At 37.4% G+C, this 12,020-nt stretch overlaps 1 protein-coding gene across 1 annotated transcript in view; it reads right to left on the reverse strand.

The window, feature by feature from the left end:
- Slc13a1 (solute carrier family 13 member 1) overlaps nucleotides 1–12,020 on the reverse strand; it is a 78,179-nt gene that overhangs the window by 46,184 nt on the left and 19,975 nt on the right. The window contains exons 3-6 of the mRNA XM_055608136.1: nucleotides 4,210–4,346; nucleotides 1,911–2,098; nucleotides 1,247–1,304; nucleotides 1,118–1,166 (exon numbers count right to left, since the gene is read on the reverse strand). Coding sequence (XP_055464111.1) covers nucleotides 1,118–1,166; nucleotides 1,247–1,304; nucleotides 1,911–2,098; nucleotides 4,210–4,346 — 432 coding nt within the window. The remainder of the gene's footprint in view (nucleotides 1–1,117; nucleotides 1,167–1,246; nucleotides 1,305–1,910; nucleotides 2,099–4,209; nucleotides 4,347–12,020) is intronic.

The raw sequence follows: 12,020 nt of genomic DNA on the forward strand, positions 1-12,020 counted from the left end.
ATGCTTCTGTAACAACATGCCTCACTATTAATATTTAATGTTTTATAAGGAATATTTCTATCCACAAAGATAATAGTGTTTTCATAAATACATATGAAGTTTTTCATATAAACCTTCAGGTAGACACAGCTAATGGTTTGAACCTTATCTTGCATTTATTTTCTTTCCAGAAAATTCACTGTTTCCTTGAAATTTCTATAAACCATACTGTCTCTTTTCCCACTGAGCTGCATGCTAATGGATCGTACAGCCCAAGGAGAGAATATATGATTGCTTGCCTATTCTTAACGCCATGGTAACTGAGGGACTATTTCTAAGTAGGCTCATTTTCAGAAGTCTTGAGAAATTCTGCTCCTCATGCAATGTAGTATAGTGTTTTTATATTGATTTATTATAAGGAAATGGATTGTATGGGCTGTTTTCTAAGGTCCCCTTTCTCTCTTCAATATCTGCAACAGCTACTACCCCTTTGTCTCTATTTGACAGAAGCAACTCATGAATTCTGCATTGAATTTTTAGGGAACACTACAATTACACCATCACTTTTAATTACATCAAAAATGGTGTTCTAAGCCCATACATAACCTGAAGAAACAGGGATGATGCTGATAAAATCAGTGTAACTGGTCAAGATTTAGTTAGAAATGGAACAGGGGCTGGGGAGATGGCTCAGAGGTTAAGAACACTGGTTGTCCTTCCAAATGTCCTAAGTTCAATTCCCAGCAACTACATGGTGGTTCAAAACTATCTATAGTGAGATCTGGTGCCTTCTTCTGGTGTGTATGGTAGAACACTGTATAAATGATAAATAAATAAATAAGAACTGAAACAGTATTCTCTGAGTAGAAGTGTGTTTCTTTAAACTCAGTAGGCTAACTGCCATCATCACATTTCTAATAAAAGGAAAAAATAATGATCTTGGTTTACAAAGCCTTAAATAATTCTTACCTGGATGTCTATTCAGGAAGACTTATCAAACCATCAAACCAAATTTGGACATAGTCATACAAATTAATTTTATATGAGAAAGCAACACATTTAAAAATAGTTATGTATCCAATTACAAGTCTAATATAATTCATGTACAAGTATTTAGAAAGAACCAAATGTAATGTACCTTTTCTGTCTCCATCTTGCTTGAAACTTTTGCTGTGTCATTACTGCTTCTGAAATATAAATTGACCCAGTTTGTAATTTCATTAAAATGTGATTTGGAAAATCCTTATCAAATATCAATAGACTTTACCCTGGAGCTGGTTTTGTTTTCTCTTTACTTTCATTTGTTTCTTGTCCAATAACTGTTTCTGTAAAATATTAAATGAAAGAAAAAAACATTTAAGTGGAGAGTTATAGTTGGGTCTGCATGTGTGCATACGTGTGGGTATGTATGTATTAGAAGATGGACATATTATTTGAAATTACAAAACAAACAAGTTCATGCTGTGCTAATCTAACACTCTTCTTTGATAAACACAAACATCCTGCAGCATCTTCCTTTGCATCACAGCAGTTCACCAGAGCAAAAAACACCGATGTGGAATTTAATGCTGTGCTGTGCCCAAACAGGACGTAAGAATCACAGATCTGTGGTTTATGCAGGAAGGCCATTCAGGAAGAAGGATAGCAGCCTGGATGTCTACAGAGAAGGGCATGAGAGTGCTCCATTGGACTGGCTGGAGAGTACAATGGTGCCCTTCGTTTTTATGCCAGAGAATATATTCAGCAGCTAATTCAAAGCAAAAATATTTCTAGAATGATTTGGATAGATACTGGGGACTACACAAATAGTGAGGCTAAATGCATCTTCTGCATTTATGCATACTTAATTTAAAATGTATCCTAGCATCCTTGAATTTTTGTCTACTGCCCAAATGACAAGACCCCACTGTGGCCATATCAATACATGATACCATCAACTTCCAGTCCATGGGCTGCAGATTCATTGAAATAAGTCATCTGAGTGGTCTCGGCCTCTGCTTCAGCACTGATGATCTGCTGCGCCACGGCCTCCACGATGGGCATCACCATGGCAGCGGTGGAGGTGTTGCTAAGCCACATGGATAAGAAGGCAGTACTGCTCATGAAGCCCAGCGTCAGCCTGAAATGAGAGGGTCTTTAGTGTGGGCTGTGCTGTCCACCCAAGTAACTCTGTATTCAACTATGAAGAATATTGTTTGCAAATTGGAAATTACAATTACGTGTTTCATAACACAGAAGGTGAAGTCTCTGCCCAGATGGGGAACTCTGAGTGAAGTTACAGAGACAGGCAGAATCAAAGCAGAACATGTACGGATACAATTATTAAGATTTGCATTCCCTTAAGGGTACTAGGAGAGCATTCTCTTCAAAATAAGATAAATGATTAAATCTAAGCCTAACTGCAAATCGGCATGTAACACTACAGCTTGCAGTGTTACCCTAATACATGAGCTCTTTTTCTGAGGGGCTAGTCTTTAGACCTAAGTAATCTGGAGATGAGAATCCAACTAATGAGAATCCCTTGCTTTTATTCGTCTTTTGGCCATTTCCCTGTTTCTTGGTATGTGCAGCAAATAGAACCAGGACCAGGATTAATATTTACAAATCTCCCTTTCGTCCATTCACTCTCCTGGTTCAATATATAGTGGGTGGAGAAAATGGTTACAATCACTTGCTAAAATGAAGTTTCAGAATTTTCTATATATTCTATTATTTATGCTCTCCTGAACCTAGCATTTCTTCCTATTGTCAAGAATTAGATTTATTACTTGTCTTCTCTTATAAACAGAGTAATTCATCCTTAAAATAACAAATGTAAGACTTTGGGACTTAAAGCATTTCTATAAACTTTCAAAACAACACTTGAGAGTAAGGTTAATCTGATAGGAGATTCCAAAAATAATTCAGAAGCAGATATTTCTATGAAGTGCCAATTATAAAATCTTTTAAAAACAATTCCATACCATGTTTCAGACTTGAGTATAGTGAATTCTTTCTATGTGAGAAACAACATAAAACATCACAGAAATATGTTCTAACAAAAATAATTCCTAATTTAAAAAATGAAAACTTTGTACATGTAGTGTCTGTATAATGTAAAGCTTCTACTGGTGGAAATGCCTTAAACCAAAGAGCCACAGAATGGTGTAATGGACAGAAGCCTTGCCTTACTGTGCAGTTTTCTCTCTCCTGGAGCAGTGCCCAGGTGGTCAAGAAAAAGATTTCTATGGTACCCAAGAGAAAAAGACACTATTTCACTGTATTTTCATAATAAATATATTATAAAGAAATGTATGTGTGTAATAAATTTCCTAAGTAATATAATTTGTCTCATATATGTCATACATACACAGACATGTTCATAAACATACACACATGTATTGGTATTTTAGCAATGAAATTTACTCCACAGTGGTAAACACAAAGAGTCTGCTATGCCCTTGAAGAAATTATGCAATATAAGTCAATTTTTTTCTCACTTTTCAAAGAATGATAAGAAGGGGGAAAACCACCTAAGGCTTTAAAGCAAAACATTATGCAAATGATTATGACACTGGAAATGTTCCTTAGCTGATGTTCATGTGTATAACAAGAGGTGGAGTAGAACCCTAATAGCCAATTAATTTAATGGAAAAAAAACATGCATCTCAGTGAAGGGAAATCAGTCAAATGAGTAATTTCACATAAAGAAGAAAACTCAATTGATTATTTCACTTTGCAACGCTTGATCTAAAAAAGAAAAATGTGTTCATCTTGGAATTTTTCTGCACAGATTTTTTTTTGTTTTGTTTTGTTTTTTTTGTTTTGTTTTTTGTTTTTTGTCAGTACTGCCTTTGTCTTTGGTTCATAGCACTCTTCCTGTTGATAAAGGATGCTCTTGAATTAGTTTTGGATATGTAATCAGCCAAATAAACAAAACGGGATTGAAATCTACTCTGAAGTCTGTCAGTCTCCTTTACTGATGTTCAAGGCTCCTCCCCTCTTTGACTCCAATGGTGCCTTACAGGTGAGAGCGTTGTGTTTGTTCCAGTCTCCCTGAAAGTTGACCTGCAGTGGAAGGACACTTGCTGTTGTTTCCCTTCCAACCCCTCGAGCACACCTCACATCACCTTAGTGTTTTCATAGTTACCCTGCTGCCCAAGCTGTTTCCTGCGTTACTCATTTGGAATTTGCTCTGTACACAATGGTATGCCGAGGATATAATCTGGATGCAGCAAACCCCTTACTCACCAAGCTGGATTCACACCCACCATCATCACCATCCTCAGAGCAATCCTCTTATGCAAATTCCATTTTTCTATTGATGTTGCTAAACAGATGACTCCAATTAGCAGAAGGTGAAAATCTTTGAAATAAGCAGAAGCCACCTGAAATTGCAATTAAACCCATAATTATGTTATCTTGGTTGGGGGAATGATGTACGGCGAAGATACTCTTAGGCTACTACTCTTAACAGTGAACTTCAACTTTGTAATTTTCTGTTATCAAAGGATGTGTAAGCGTGCAAATGTTTGAATACAAATGTAATTATTATCTATAATTTTACCCAGAAATATCACTATTTTAAAGTATGGAGGGAAATATGCATACCTAGGATTTAAATATGAATCACTTCATACAAATGGTGTCATGCTTGAATTTCTCCATCTGTAAACTGACGTTACTTATGGAGATTCTATGGTGGAGTGCCAATGACTGAAATGTCAGAAAATTCCACATCAGCCCCTCACCCTTTCAACTCTTCATCCTCACTGACATGAATTCACATCTTTCCCACCACCTGTTTTCTGATAACCGTAGTCCTCATTCATACTTGAATGATTTCATCTTCAGAATCATTTATTATAACAACAAATGTCCTTACCTAAAGATTGCCATTTTAAACTACTTTTATTTAACATCACTCAGAGATGAACAGTGTCCAGGCTCTTTGAGCAACTTCTATAATAATTCCAAAGAATTCCCCATCATGTTAAATAGAAATCTGCCCACTCTGAGAAAATTGTGTGTTCAATTAAGTTAGAATCTCAACCCTTGAAATACTGGATTCTCCCCCCCCCCAAAAAAAAAAAAACACACCTACCCACACCCACACATCCTCACAAAACCTTTAAATGATAATTTATCTTATATTTTTTCAAAAGGTGGCCTAGCATTTTTCCTATTTTCAGACTGTCTTTAATTTCAATAAATTCACCTGTGATTTGTTAGAGAAAGCCCCTCATGCAAGTGGAATTTAGAACTGATGTTAGGAAATGATGTATAAAATTAAATCTCGAAGCTTTGCTGAAGGAAGGGATTGTGAGAAAAATATCCTTTCAAAGCCCTGGTAATATGGAAGAGGAGGAATAGAGCAAAACAATTTGAACGCCATAAAATAAAGAGAATACAAAATGAATTCTGATAATGTTTTTGGAATTTTAAATCATATCATCACTTGTAACATGGCTGACCTGATTTCAGTAAAATATGAAAGTTGATACTAGCCCTTGAAATTAAAAACAGACAAATACTTCTTTAATGTTTTGTAAAATATTGATATTTAAATGTATTTTAGTGTATATTATTTCCTTATATTTCAGAGCTATGGATAATAACAAATAATACTTTTGTTCAATTTGTTACTCTAATCTTGAAAATGTACCTGTCAAATATCCTAAAGTGTTAGAGGAGAAGATGTGAGGTCACTGTCTGACAACATGAGTGTCCTGGAAATACACATGAAGTAAATGGATAAAGTCAGGAGCAGAAAGTCCACATTTGTGAGTTCTCATAGGCGGAAACTAAGACAGAAGCTTTCATAGAAGCTGGGAGAATAGTGGTCAGAAAATAAAAAGAAGCATGGAAAGAGGGAAGGTTAGAAGGTGGGTACCAGGAGCTATTAGAATAGAGGTTTAAACCCAAACCTTCCAAAGCACAATAGAGTTCACAACAACTGATTACATTTGTTCAGGAACTAGAAGAGAAGAATGACAGCCATTTGAGGAGCTGGAGATGCTCTCGTCTGAGGCGAAAGAAAAGAGATGTCTGACAGGGTCTTCCCTCTCTCAACTTCTTCAGTGATGAAACATCTGGGAATGTTGTTTCATTCTCTGTTGTTTCAGAGAAAAACAGGTCCTGCTGTTTCTCTGACTTGACCTGCTTCTTCTTGTTAGCATATCGTGCACCTGCTTACTTAACTCCATGTTTCCTGTCTTAGCCCCGGATACTGCATGTGATATGGCTTCGGAAACTTGGTATTTTTAGATCATCATGTGTCTTGCCACAAAGTAGAAACCCCATAAGTAATACTGAATAAATTAAAGGGGAAATAAAACAATGATTTCTGACCTCCCATCTTCCAGATGCGTCCATTCTCCCCTAAGCTTTCCAGCTCCTAACTCTGTGTCGTTACTTGACATAACTCTTTTGGTATACTGGTTTTCTAGTGTGTCTATTTCTGTAAGCAATGTCTCCCCACTCATTATGTTGCCCTTTGCTCTCTGAGGAATTTTTCTTGGCCTACTTTGAAATCTTTGAAATCTGTTCTCACAGTTGTCCGCACTCTGGAAGGTCCCGCGAATGTTCTTTCTTGTTCGATACATCCAGGAGCAGATCCTCGAGGTGTAATTCCTGTCTCTGTGTGACTAACATACTATCTAACAAGATAAACCACGTTCCTGCTGAATGAGTAGTGGGTATGCCATGCTCTTTGTATCCTGACACAGAAGTCCAAGCTCCAAAATGTGAACCCAAAGGACGTTTCCCTTTCCCACAAACATCTAAGAGCTCAGTGATTCACATAGCTTCCAGCTTCTCAACTAAATAGCGTTCAAACACGTTCTTCCTCCTGAAACTCCATCTATTCTCTTGCCTACGTCAAATTTCAGATTGATCTGAGCTTCCCTTTTCGTCTCCAATATGTGTACATCTTCCTTTTACAGTCTCTGTGTTTTTAATTGCATTGAATCTTCTCTATTGACACATGATTACTTAATTAAGGTCCCACCATTCTTTCTCTAACCCACCCTATACCACTGTTAGTTATTTTTCCAAAGTGTGAATCTAGTCACCTTTTTCATGCTCTATCAGTTAATTATGTGGTATTTGAGGCCAAATCCTATATTCTCCATTTGCTGTACATAACCTGTCAAAATCCAGGCCCATTCATCTCCCAGCTCAATCTTTTAGCACCTCAACCAACTGCTTTCCATGTATAGATTTCCCAAACACAAAAATAATTAGATACTTGCTTCCAGTGTAGGTTGGAATAGGCTTCTTGCATTTCGTACAAACTCCTAATCATCCTTCATGGATTAAAACAAACATTAATTCTCCAAAGATTCCTTCTTTGGGACCCTCAGCCAGACTTCATGGTATTTCTCAATGTTCTGACAAACAAAAAGAAGCAAGCTAGCAGAGAAGGCAAGGCAGTATCATGGGTATTTGGGAGATACTTCTTCCCATGTAAAGAGCAAAAAGTAAACACTAAATGAAGACCAAATGTAGTTATATTTTAAACTTTCATTTTATTTGTGTGTGTCTGTATGTGCGTGTGTTTGTAGGTATGCATGTATGTGAGTACGTAGAGAGGCTGGAAGAGGGTGTTGGATTCCCAAGAGTTGGATTTAATGGCAGTTATGAGTGGTCCAGTACCAGTTTGGAGAACAATACTCTGATTCTTTACGAGAGCAGCAAGTGCACTTTGATGCTGAAACGCCCCCAGCCCCTCTACCAGCATTCTGACCTTGTAATTTCTGAGCCTCCAGAACTACGAGCAATTAAATTTCAATTGTTTATAAGTTCCCAGCTTCGTAGAATTTTTGTTATTTTGTCTTAGAAGCCTGAATGAATAATTCATAAATTTAAAATTATAACTTTGCTTGGAATTCCATAATGCAGCTTCACACTATCTCTCTGCCATTAGAAGACCCTCAGCCATCTGTGTATCTGTGATGTACACGCTACCTGCAGGTCAGTCATTAGCAGCCTTCTCATTCATCAGACTGATAACGATGGTGTCAAAGTACTTGTGTTAAGTAATTCTTATTTTCCTTGCTAATGGATATCAAGCAAGAGAAGACAGCAGGGCAGAAAATACAGATGAGCAGACTAACTCTGAAACTATGCGAGAACACTGACAATCACACAGGAAAAAATTCATCGTCCATTAGAGGGTTCAGTACTGTCGGCAGATTTGGGGCACTCTCTGTGGGTCTTACAATGTTTCCTCAGAAAATGAGGCGAAACCATTTCATTATACGCGTTAAACACAAGAATCAGTCAGAACTATGAGATGTTCTTTTATGGGTGCAGGTGGGGGACGCTGAGAAAGGTCTCTATGTAATCCTGGCTATCTTGGCTCTCGCTAGTCTACAGACTCCTTTGTCCGCAAATTCACAGAGATCCAGCTGTCTCTACCTCTGGAGCTGGAATTAAAGGCGTGTGCCACCATGTGCTGTCAGATACTCTTTAACCTATTTCATTGAGGGATTATCATACTTTTAAAAGGGTAGATAATAAATATTTTAAATTTTTGAGTTCATGGTCTCTCTAACAATTATTCAACTTTGTCAGTGGCATGTAAGAGCCAAAGCACTATATAAGTAAACAGCCAATGCTGTGAGGCAATAAAACTTCACTTTGAAAATTAGGCCTATAGATTACCAATCCTTTACCAGCAAAGAATGGTCTGCTTTGTAAACAAATTTAGAGGTTAAACTTAAAGAAGAAGGTCCATCTCTGTTTGCTGTTGTGGGTTCTACACTCTTCAGCTTTTCATAAGAATCAGCTGGGTTCTTACGAGTAAGAACACTGTGTATAGCCTAACTGTCCAGGAGATGATAGCAGAGCATTCTTTTGGGGGCTAGGGAGGTGATCCAGCTGGTAGGGTGCTTGCCTAGCAGGGCATGCGGAATCTGGTTCATCAGCACCAGATGAACCAGAGCCTGGTGTATGGCTACAGTGCTCAGAAGGTCGAAGCAGGAGGATAAGAGAAAGGTTCAGGTCATCCTTGGTTACATGCAAAGCTTGAGGCCAGCATGGGATATGTGAGGCTGTAAAACAAAAAACAAAACAACTGGAGGACTAGTGATTTAGAAATGACACTGATAAATATAACTACTTTAAGAGAAAAAATGGATGTCAAGTAAAATTCATGAGCTTTAACGTCTATTTACAGGCTCAAGATAGTTACATTCCTGTCCCCAAGATAGATTTCATCCAAAAATATGGAATTTTTCAATCAGCACACCTGGGTTCCTGTTGAGCTATACAATGCCTCAGCTGAGCAACCTTTGCACAAATCAATAAAAAGTCATAAAAAGTGGTTCATCACGTTGTCTGTGAGCTAAATAAAAATGCCTCCTTAAAATATGCCTGGGTGCTTAAAATTAATATGATAATACAGTTCCTTCAAAAATATTAATTTAAGTTGTTTTGTTAAACACAATGATCAAATTTCTGGTCTTCATATTAGGTGACTTAACAGCAAATTTGACATCCTTGTAATTCCTTCATCCTTAAAGCATTTGATTCATTTGGATTTTAGGGTTTTACATCTTTCTGGCTTTCCTTTTATCTCAGTAACCTTTTCTCCTGATCTCCTTGCCTAGCACTTTCTCTTTTTATTAACCTGTTTTTAGAATTTCTAGTTTTTATTTGGGTTTTTTTTTTTGTTGTTGTTGTTGTTTGTTTGTTTCTTGTTGTTTTTTTTTCTTTTTCTTTTTTTCTTTCTTTCTTTCTTTTTTTTTTTTTTTTTTTTTTTTTTTGCTTTAATTTAAACCTATAAGCTAAGAACTCTGAAGGCAATTTTTAGGCCAGCCTAAGCTACCTCGTGAATTCAAGGTCATTCTAAGATGAATAAGAAAAGCCTTTCTCAAGTAATGCAACAAACAAACAAAAACCAAAAGTGTCAAACCCTAGAATCCAAATGAAACAATCTGTAGGGCTTGTAGTTCCCAACACTCTAATTTGCTTTCTTTTCCCTTTTTTTAAAAGTTTTTATTCCTTATGTTCATTGGTGTTTTGCCTGCATGTATGTCTGTGTGAGGAGGTCAGAAGCCGTGGAACTGGAGGCACAGGCAGCCGCGAGCTACCCTGTGGGTGTTGGGATTTGACCCTGGGTCTTCAGGAAGACCAGCTACTACTCTTAACCACTGAGTCATGCCCTAGCCTCCGTTTCAATTTTACGTCTTCACTTACTTTCGTAAATGATCTAAAGTAATAAACTTTTAAAAATCTGTATGTTGATGACTGTCTGATCTAATAATTCCTGAGGAGCCCATCTCTCGTGAACTCGAAACTTCTGCTAAGTGATGCCCAGAATCATACTTTATCCTCAAAATCCACACTCAACATCTTCACCTAGATACCCAACAAGCATTGCTGATGTTCACATCCAGCACTGAACCCCATGCTTAAGCCCTTCTCCACAGCCAACCTGCTTCTAATGATCCCATTTTCATGACATGCAACTCCATTCCGTATTTGACAGGCCCAAAACCTAGGAGGTATCCGCAAATCTCTTCTTTCACTTGTATGCCGTATCTATTAAGTAAAGGAAGTTAGTTGGTTGTTTCTTTCTCACTTCATTAGTCAGATAGTCAATATATGTGTCAAATCCTGTTCTGAACGGTCTCCACCTAGATGGCAGCAGCTTGCCTGTCTCCTTTCTGCTTAGTTTCTCAATACAGTAACTCAAACTATTCTTTGAAAATCAAAGTCTGACTAAGCATGGTACTTTTCCGCTCAAGATTCTCGTTAAGTTTCTACTTTCTCAGTAGGTAGATGCTTACCATGAACTTCTTTGGCCCTGGTGAGCCCAAACCTTATCACAGCCCTCCCTGCCACCATCTTCAGTTCATTTCCCAATACTCCTCTGGCTGTAGTCATACTGTAGGTATTGATTGAGGACTTTGTACTGGGTGTTTCTCCCTTAAGAAATGGGCATTCCCCAGTACTTAAATAGCCAACTTCCTCATCTCCAGTAACTCTTTATTCCTGTAAATAGGTTGTTTTTCCCTGATAATGAACTTTTGTTAGAGTAGGCAACCCTATCTAAATTGTTATCCCTATGGATTTTCATTAACTATATGCATTTTCCCACACCATCAGTTAGATGTATTTTATGCGGGGGAGGGGGGTACATGATGTAGGCAGCTGTGCGTACGTGTGTGCAGATGCCTATGCCTGAGCACGCGTATGTGGAGGCAAGAAGCGGACCTCCGGATCTTTCTCTAGCCCTCTCCATCTTATTTCCTGAGACCAGTTCTCCCACTGAATCTGTGGCTCAGCCGTTGTGTAGACAGGCTTCCCGCCATGCACACCCTGTGTCCTGCCTCTCGGGAGCTGACATAACAGGCTCATGCTGCCACACCTGGCTTTTTGTGTGGGTGCTGGGAATCTAAACTCATATCCTGCTGTTTGCACAGCAAGTACATTAAACACTGAGCCATCTCTCCAAGCCCTACTAACTATGTTTTAAACAAACTATTCAACACATCTATTTATCAGTTATATTGTTCACTTTCTCCATTCTCCTAAAATAAATAGGAAAATTTGACTATTTTTTCATAAAAATTTCCCCAAGTTTTATTTATAATTTTTTTCCAATGTCTGGCAGGTGCAACCACATAAATATTTATTTGATGACTGAGTAAATATGTAACAGAACATCTATATGTGCATGGATTGTTTTCTCATATATTTTGTATAAAAATGTAAATATTTTGTATATAAATGTATTTTCAATCATAGTAATACTAATATCTGTTATAGATGATCAAATTGATTACACTCAACTAATTAGCAGTTTAGATTTAACTTAACACCATAAAAATTCGATAGTTGTTGGTATTTTTCAATTACAGTAATGTATAGCAAGGTTTGATATTCAGCATTGGCTTTATAGTATGTAAACAAGATCATAAAAATGGAAGCCAAAGAAAGACATGCTTAGGGCTCCCTACTTCTACGAAGATACTTACCTACTCAATGATAGATTTGACATTCCAAACTGCTGACATGGGATATAATGTAGGGTAACACTCTCGAACTGTTAT

Source organism: Psammomys obesus, unplaced genomic scaffold (genome assembly GCF_907164565.1).
Source record: "Psammomys obesus unplaced genomic scaffold, mPsaObe1.curated_primary_1811, whole genome shotgun sequence".
Classification (NCBI taxonomy): domain Eukaryota; kingdom Metazoa; phylum Chordata; class Mammalia; order Rodentia; family Muridae; genus Psammomys; species Psammomys obesus.